The 9,022-nt window shown below is 41.9% G+C and overlaps 1 protein-coding gene across 1 annotated transcript; it reads left to right on the forward strand.

Annotated features, from left to right (window-relative positions):
• The first annotated feature begins 208 nt into the window (after positions 1-208).
• Positions 209-8,467, forward strand: tcp11l2 (t-complex 11, testis-specific-like 2). The gene is made up of 10 exons (XM_030440460.1): positions 209-345; positions 4,051-4,231; positions 4,370-4,502; positions 5,269-5,389; positions 5,544-5,767; positions 5,891-6,027; positions 6,155-6,342; positions 6,546-6,727; positions 6,837-7,009; positions 7,114-8,467. The coding sequence occupies exons 2-10, from the start codon at positions 4,063-4,065 to the stop codon at positions 7,374-7,376; spliced, it is 1,590 nt and encodes a 529-aa protein (XP_030296320.1). The 5' UTR covers positions 209-345; positions 4,051-4,062; the 3' UTR covers positions 7,377-8,467.
• The last annotated feature ends 555 nt before the right edge of the window (positions 8,468-9,022 follow it).

Raw genomic sequence — 9,022 nt, forward strand, 5'->3', positions numbered from 1 at the left:
CGTCCCACGTGAAGCAGAGCGGAGCGTACCATTTGAATGACAGGTAAAACAGTGTAGAATATCGCCTTAAATTGCTTTCCCCGTTCAAAGTGTATGCATTACATTTTACGTATATTAATTTAAAGATGTTATTGGTATTGAAACACTCGAATCTCAAATATAAACACGTTTAAGGCAGTTGATCACCCCGTTGTATTCAATGGTTTCGCCTGTTTGCCCTCGGAGCTAGCTCGAGTGAAGAAGGACCTTTAAACAGAGCGACGAACAGCACAGGACGACGCCGAATCTCCCTCTCAGAACTGAGCCATTTTTGTGTCAGTCTCCCTTTCCGGAGACTTGAAGGAGGTAAAAGTCGCGTTTGTGCCTCGCATTTTAGTGTGTTTGAAACTGTGAGTACTTCGGCTGTTTCTGTTCGCAACTTATAGGCTCATTTGAGTTTGGCTTCGTCGTGGAGCGGAAACTTCGGTACAGTCGTCGAATGTGTCGGCTAACACGTCAGGGCTAACGTCTGAGTACAGCTGCTCGGTGGATTGAAACAGTTTCAGCATTTTATTATTCCGTTTTTACAGTTAAAGTGTCTCGTTAAGTAACAAAGACTGTCGTGTGAACGCTGCCAACAGTATGACACGTGATGTTATCGTCCACAAATATCTTAAATGGCATAAACGTACTGCATTTAATCTTACTGCTTTTTTTGTGCATAGGGTCTGGCGTGGATGCAATGTACTATTTTTAAAAATGTGCTTGGAGTTCTTGTTTTGGTCTGCTGCTCAGATCACGTGTACCCACTTCTTACGCGTGTGTGGATGTTTTTTTTAATCCATGCGGAGAGCAATGTAACCAAACATTTTCCATGTAGGGCTGAGAGACAGGGAGCTGCAGCCAATAACGACGGTGGCCGAGTATTAAGCCCAGCCTTCTTCATCCTCTGCTTTGTTTACATTATACTGCAGTGAAATCTGGATCTAGTAGGGATCTCTTTGTTTCTCCAGGAGTTACTGTAACTGTATGCAGCGTATATGTCATTCCCTTTGTTTCGTCTTCGTGTCCTCCAAAACACCTGAGCAAACCATAAAGATATCCATGCACATATATTGTTATCAGCACACTGCATCCCAGTGTTCTTTGTTAATTTTAATCTTAAAATCTAAAGTATGTTTTAAAGTCAGCCAAATACATTTCTTTATACACGTCCATACAAGTCCAGGGTTTTTGTTTTTGTACTGACAGTCTGTCACATTTGATTTTACCTAACATCCGGACTACGTAAAGAGGATTTCTGGTTACGAAACGGCAGATGACAGAGTAGACCTAATCCATGATCAGTTTTCCGGACTGTACCGTGTCCATCGCTCTGGATAATCGCTGAAAATTGGCCTCCTTGCATGGTTTTGACCTAGCTGTCAAGTCTAGCAGATGATGTAATGAATGAGAAGGGGTACATGGAAGTCACACACACACACACGCACATACACATGCGCACACACACACACACACACACACACACACACACACATATCCACCCTCACCCTCACCCTCACCCCCTTGAGCTATCTTTAAACCAAAAGAGCAGCGAGGGAGTGTGCGTTCATTTTTGGCAGCAGATAACTGAAACTGGGTACAGGAACACCCAAGGGTCACCCTGCTCGCACTGTATGTCTCAGATAATAATAGAAAGGCAGAGGTCTACTTGATCATGGTCTTAACAGAAATCAAGATACATTTGCGTGGTTATTATTTTTTTTTTTTGCAGTTATGGGAACAAGTACACAACATAAAGGGACAGTTCACTGCAAAGTGAAAATGCACGTTTTCCTCTTGTGAAGAGAGCTTTTTTATCAGTCTAGATTGTTTTGTTGTGAGTTTGAGAGTTTGGAAGATATTGGCTGCTGAGGTGTCTGCATTCTCTCCAGCATAGATGAGCTAGATGGCACCTGTCTTGCATAAACAAAATGCATTTGATAAACTCAACAACAATTTCACTCTCCAGAATCATGGCCTTGTTACTCAGATTAATGGAGGAACTACTTTCTTTCTGCGACTCTGCACATACCAACCGTATCACCATGCAGAAGGAAACATGCCTGTCCTCCACGGCCAGGCTGTAATGTTAATTAGTGAGTAGATGCATGTTTCCTTCTGCGCAGTGATATTGAAAGAAAACAGGTCCTGATGAATCTGCTCATAAAAATGTCTGATTTCTATCTTGAGTAACCAACTCATGGTTTCTGGAAACAGAGATCGCTGTTGCACTTTTAAAACATATTTTTTGGCGCTTCAAGCACCACAAGCTTAATGTCTTTCTGACATTGACATCTTCAAAATTTGGGCGCTCACACCAAGAGTTTGTCTTTGGCTAATGTTTTTTATATTGCACCGAGAACGGTCTACACAGGTACAGGTGTAACAGGATCAGTGTGACGGTTGAGAAGCCGCTCAGTTGTCCCATGTTGCCCCGGAGACACGGTTGATCACAGATAGGTGTGAATACAGTGTCCCGTTTTATCCCCAAGGAATAAAAGCTATTGTGTAGCCAAGGTATGTGTAGCCAGTTCTGTTCTTTGCACCCTGACTTTGGATCGTGTTGCCAACCCCTGTGGCGGTAAATCGTACCTAATCATTAGACGGTATTTTTCCAATGAATTACTTCATGCACCATGAGGAAGTTTAACATTAGGGTAATAAGATGTTGATATTGATCTCAGAAACTGTGGAGTCTGTGGAGCAAGGCAGTGAACTCAGTTTCCATGGAGACTGGCCTGCCAGCTGTTTGAGTGTGGCTGGTGTTTTTGTTACACTCTGTGTTAACAGCCTTAGCAACAGCAGCCATCGCTTAAGGGAACAAATAACACTGTCTTACTCGTCTTCTAACACAAGCACAGGTACCACTGAGGGAAAGCTTACTTAGTTTTACAAAGTTTTGTAACTGTTAGCATTTTAAAGGGAAATGACAAAAAAAGTTTTAATAGCACATTTGTCTGGGACTGTTTTCATCCACAGTATAATACATGTTTGTTTCTCAGTGTCTGTAGTCATGGAACATGTAAGCCAGCTCAACAGTGTGGCACATTTCGTTGTTTTTAATAGTTGTTGGACAACTAAAGCACAGAAATAAAAAAGTTACATCAGCGTTTGGCAACACAGCTTGGTTTTGGTTTTGGGTCTTTTTGTGGAACTTATTGCAAATAGTTAGAAATACAAGATTTCATCATGCATCAGATGATCAGAGATCTTTTTTTTTTTTTTTTTTTTACTGTTCCTGTTAGGAGCTACTAAAAAGCTTTCTTCTTACAACAGCAAACGGGGGCTAGGCAATATTACATTAACATAATATCACAGTACTCTTGGGCTTTATCTTGATATACAGTATATCCCAGTATTTTGAAATAACCTCAAAAGCATCCCAAAAATGCTAGGACTGAGCAACAAAATCAAATATTATAATTTTTTTTAAACAGAATACCTCGATATTGACTATTGGTGCTTTCACAAAATATTATCACAGGGAGATTTTTTTTTAAAGTATTTTTTTGGCCTTTTTATGGCTTTATTGATAGTACAGCTGAAGATATGACAGGAAACAGGGGGAGAGAGAGGGGGAGTGACACGCAGCAAAGGGACCTGGGCGGGGGGTCAAACCCAGGTCCGCTGCAGAGCCTCGGCACATGGGACGGGCGCTCTACCAACTGAGCTAAACGGCGCCCCACAGGGAGATTTTTGATCAATAATCATATTTAATGTTGATATGACTAATTGAATCAAGACCAGATTAAGAAAAAGTAAAAAGGCTGGTAAGTTCAGTGAATGACATCACTTTACTGTCATGCAGCCGTTACAACCAGGGAAAGACAACACTGATGCCGTATCATAATAACATCAAAATAAGGCCCAGTTCCAATCCAAACAAAGGAGGAATGATAAACTCTGCATTTAAATACTAAACTGGTTCCTGTAGCTGTAGTAATTATCCATTAGCTTGTAACTGGTTAAACAGGTTTAGTTAGAGGCTTAAAAAAGCTAAAGCTAAAGGCTATAACTTCTCATGTGCAGCTGTGACCCAAGATGCCTCTAAACGATGAGCGACCCACCTCCACATCCAGCGGCGAGGACCAAGGCAGCGATGTGGAGTCGTCGTCGGAGCGCTGTGACAGCATGACGTCGACAAGCGACCTGGACTGTTCCCGTGAAAGCTTCACAAGCGACTGCTCCAGCAAGCACTGCACGCCCTCCTGTGAGTTTGCTCACTTGTTGCTGATTTACTGTCTACATCTGTGTTCGTGATTTGTTTCCCTGTCATTTCGATTTCAATAGTTGATTTTTTTTATCCCACTTTTTTGACCCTCATTGTCCAATATTTTGGCTCCCTCAGCAAGCCCTCCCAAAACCTTAAACCTGGATGAAGTCATGGAGTCTGCCAGAGACCTGTTTAATCTCCGCTTGGCCCATGAGGTCGTTATGAACCGCAACTTCCATCTGGAGCCAGAGAGCCTACCTCAGGACAGGTATACTATGAAAAAGATCGGAGGTCTCCATTTGTTTACACTCTGATCATTTTTTGTAGAATATCAGTGAACCTAAATACCACAGAGAGCTGCTTATCGTAACTATACTTCATATATAGATGCATACGTCTTGTGGAGGAGGAACTTTCATCACTAAACATAATGCTAGTGCTTATCTTGACTGTGGAATAGCTGTAACAGGGGCTCTGGCAGTCGACACCAACATGTGACATGAACACGAGACAGCAGGAATCCAAAGAGACTCCATTATTTGTTGCCAAACTGCAACACTGGTGAACTATAAGAGAAGTCGAGGAGAACAGCCTTTAAATGTCACAATAAATTCTAATAACACAGAAAAATACATTCAGTTACCTAAAATTAGCAACCAACTTTACACTGTCTGGGAAGGTAATCGATTATATCTTTCCAACTGGATTGCATTTTGCAGAGAGTCAGTTGAGATGTGTTGTGTATCACAGCTCGCTTGACTGAACAACAGAGTCACGAGGACAGATACAAAGAGAGATGAAAGGAATGAAAGAGTGAAGACACTGGAGTTATTTATCACTGCACAGTATTCCTGATCATACGTGTGATTTTCTTTTTTTGTTTTGAGAAAGATCCGTGTCAGGTTTGAAGTACTTAGAACACATTATCTCTTTCACAAGCCAAACCCCTTTTAACAAATGGCCATTATTCCTGACACTCTCAGCTAAACAAAATCCTCCTCCTCCCCTCCTTTTTTTTTTTTTTTTTTTTTTAGTTTGTGGAAGGCAGTTCGAGATAATGTCCACAAGGCCTTCTGGGACATCCTGGAGTCTGAGCTGAACGACGACCCGCCTGAGTACAGGCAAGCCATCACATTATTGGAGGAGATCCGAGAGGTCAGCACACACACAGTCTGATGTTTAGAGCTTCATTGCCTTCGTTGAAATTTTAAAGATCTTTTTGTAATTACTCTTGGCCTCCTCCTCCACTTATGTAGAAAACAGTAACAACTTTAGCAAAAAGATAACAATGATTTTCCTCTGCGGTCAGACGTTGCTGTCGTTCCTCAATCCGGGTGCCAACCGCATGAGGACACAGATCATGGAGGTGCTGGACATGGACCTGATTCGACAGCAGGCTGACAACAATGCGGTTGACATCCAGGGGCTCGCCTCTTATATCATCACCACCATGGGCAAGATGTGTGCACCAGTCAGGGATGAAGAAATCAAGAAGCTCCATGAAAACACAGACAACATAGTGACATTGTTCAGGTAAATACACAGGTTTGGTAAAGCATTTTAAAACATTTCAACGCTGAAATAAAGCCAGAGATTGGCTGTCTTTTTTTTAGCTATTTTATTGAATCTCAGTGGCTCTCCTTTTTAACACACCAGGGAGATATTCCGGGTGCTGGACCTGATGCAGGCAGACATGGTCAGCTTCTCAATAGATAATTTGAGGCCTGTGCTGCAGAGGCAGGGTGTCGAGTATGAGAGGGCAAAATTTCAGAGCATCCTGGACAAGACACCCAGTGAGTGAGACCACAGTTTTCTCTAGGGCTTTAATACTTTGTGTATGTCCATGGAATAAACAAATAATCTTCTGGCTATATTAACAACAAGCTCCTCAATCAGTATTACTGTGATGAACTTCCTCAGGTGCTTTGGACCACACCACCGCCTGGATCAAGTCGGCACTGGAGGAGCTGCTGTCGGCCACCACTCCCACAGAGAAGAGCTCAGGTCAGGGGAAAGGACAGCGAGCAGTGCCCGGGCCCTTCCAGGTCCTCAACGCCGCCTTCCTCAGCATCCTCACATGGGACTACAAGAAGAGCCCACTGCCGGAGGTAAGCTTACTTTGAATGTGTGTAGGTAAGCTGCTTACCCCTATTTCCAGTTTTAATGCAAAGCTAAGCTAGTCGCCTCTCAGCCTCAGCACCATACTTACCCACAGACGTGACCGTGGTGTCAAACTCATCTAACTCTTGTTTATTCCCCAGAACTATTCCCAAACTATTCATTCACATCTCTCTTTTTGTTACTGCTTTAGACCTGGATGACTGACGAGCCACGTCTGCGAGAGATCCAGTGGCAGCTCCGGCAGGTCCAGATGGTGAATGAGGTGCTGCTGATCGTACACAGCACCATCGGAGGGCCCATCCAGGGTCTGCCATCCCTGTCTGAACGTCTGAAGAGGATGACCAGTGTGCTGCTGGAGGGAATGCACAGCCCGTCAGTTCACCTTTTTAAAATCCATAATCAGTACTCAAACATGCAGTTCATTTATTATCTACTTTGCATGAAAGCTCAAACCAGAACTCTCCTCTCCTTGAATCTGTAGGGACTTTAACCTGGAAGAGGCACTAGAGGGCATCAGTGCTCAGATCTGCTGTGAGCTCAGTAAGTCTTTAACAGAAAGGGGCTACCCTGCGCTCACCCCGGCGCTGCAGGCCACCCTTAGAGGCCAGATCTGCAGCATCACGCAGAAGGATAATCCAATTCGCTCTCTCGTTGGTAAGATAGTGAGTGTGAGCTGATTTGAGCCATGTCCAATATCGAGCCACCCCAAATTCTAACCTGTCATTTCCCTTTCTCCTGCTCGTTTTGTTTTCGTGCAGAGGATCGAGTGCAGCAGTACTTCATGGCGCTCATCTGTGATCCCAAATCGCAGCTCAAACTTGAACAGGTACCAGCCGGCCTGACCCCCATCAAACCTCAACTAGCACTGATCGGAGCCAAGTTCATCTCACTGGTAAACTACAACAAGAGTGTCTATGGACCTTTCTACGCAGATATCATCAGGAAGCTGATGTTCGTCAGCAGCCCACCAACAGCAAACCCTCCTTCGGACACCACTCGTGAATCTGTCCCCTCCAACTAAAACAATGGCACATGTAGTTTAAGGAATCCCTTTGTTAGTAGACATAGCTTAAGCTACGGAGGTACCACAAGAGCTCTGCAGTGCTGCTGCTTCACTTGGTCAGTGCGCTCCAATAGTTGGAGTTACCCTAAGCGTGTTATAAATGTAGTTTTTATCACTACATTTAGCAGTAAAAGCACTGCAGCGCATGTGCAGGTGGTTGACATTTAATGTGACCTGTGTCCTTTGCTCTCAAATGTGCTCTCCTGTGAACATTTACAGCTTCAAACCAGAAAACCAGTGTTACATCGATCCATTTCTGAACCTAACCGTGGTAGTGGTATCTACATTGTAATGTTATCTGCAGTCAAACTCCTGTTATTGTGGAGGAAAAGATGGGAAAACCATAGTATGTCTAAAGCATACAGTATGCTTTATGAAGCAAAGAGGAAGAAGCTTCTAAATTCAGAGATGTAGCAGAGTAGTATCAGATTTTTTACATATAACAAATTATTGTTTATCACAGTATAACTACAGTTAACTATGACCACAGTCATGAGATAGCCCTTTTCCCAGTCCTTTTGATTGTTCTCCCTTTAACTTTTTCTATCAGCCAGAAAACTTAACTTTCTGTTTTCTTCTGAATCTGCTGATACTTACTATACAGCAACAAAAAAATAGAAATAGAACTGAAAAAGAGGTTGATTTGAAATGAAGAAAAGTTGTCTGCATGAGTAGCTTTGTGTTGGGGTTAAGTCAATTTAGTTTTAACTTGAGTACTTTGTCGGCGTATTTGTCACATGTTGTATGTACTTTTTCTTCTCTGCTAGTTGAATACTTGGTATATTCATTTAGTTGCTAGTTTGTTTCATTGTTTGTTACTTTTGGAGGTACTATAGTCGCAACAGCGTTGCTGTGTTGGCTGATAGGACCTGATGGGGGGAAAAGGAAAAGGAGCTGAACTCAAAAGTGTGTCCAAAGTTTCCAGTGGACCCAATGATGCACAAAGTAAAGCAATTATGTGCTTTACATGGAAGTTTAAATGAAAATGTGGGAAGTTATTGTTCTTCTGTTGTGTACTACATTTAATATAATAAAACTTTTAAAAAGAACATTTCCAATTTCTTCATTTATTGCTGGTACATTTGAAGCAGACTGGAGGAAAATCATATTTGTCTGTTGAGTCTGTATGCAAAGTGTGGTCAGGTACATTGCCCGTCTTCCACATTGTCAGAAATATTGTAATCACAAGTGAAGTCAACAAATTCATAACCAAAATGCAACAAAGGAAACTGTTTGCACATCAAATTTTTGTCTTACATTTTTTATTCATATATAAATATATGTTTCAGCTTAATATCTTGAAAGTCATTACAATGAAAATGTAGGAAAATAATTGTCTTTCATGATTTTAATCTAATCTATTAAAACAAACTTTAACTACTGATAATAAGTAGATTAGAAATGGATTTAAAAACAGGTACAGGAGAAGATTCAGACTTTTAGAAAACTTGATTTTGGTTATAAACATCCCTGATTAGATTATATGCTGCTGAAGTTAGGATCAAGATTTGCATCCTTTCTAATGACAAAATGGACCGAATTCATTTGAGATTATTATTTTTTTCTAAATGGTGATAAGGTTGTGGAATAAATTGATTCACAGA

This window comes from Sparus aurata, chromosome 14, assembly GCF_900880675.1.
Source record: "Sparus aurata chromosome 14, fSpaAur1.1, whole genome shotgun sequence".
Lineage (NCBI taxonomy): Eukaryota > Metazoa > Chordata > Actinopteri > Spariformes > Sparidae > Sparus > Sparus aurata.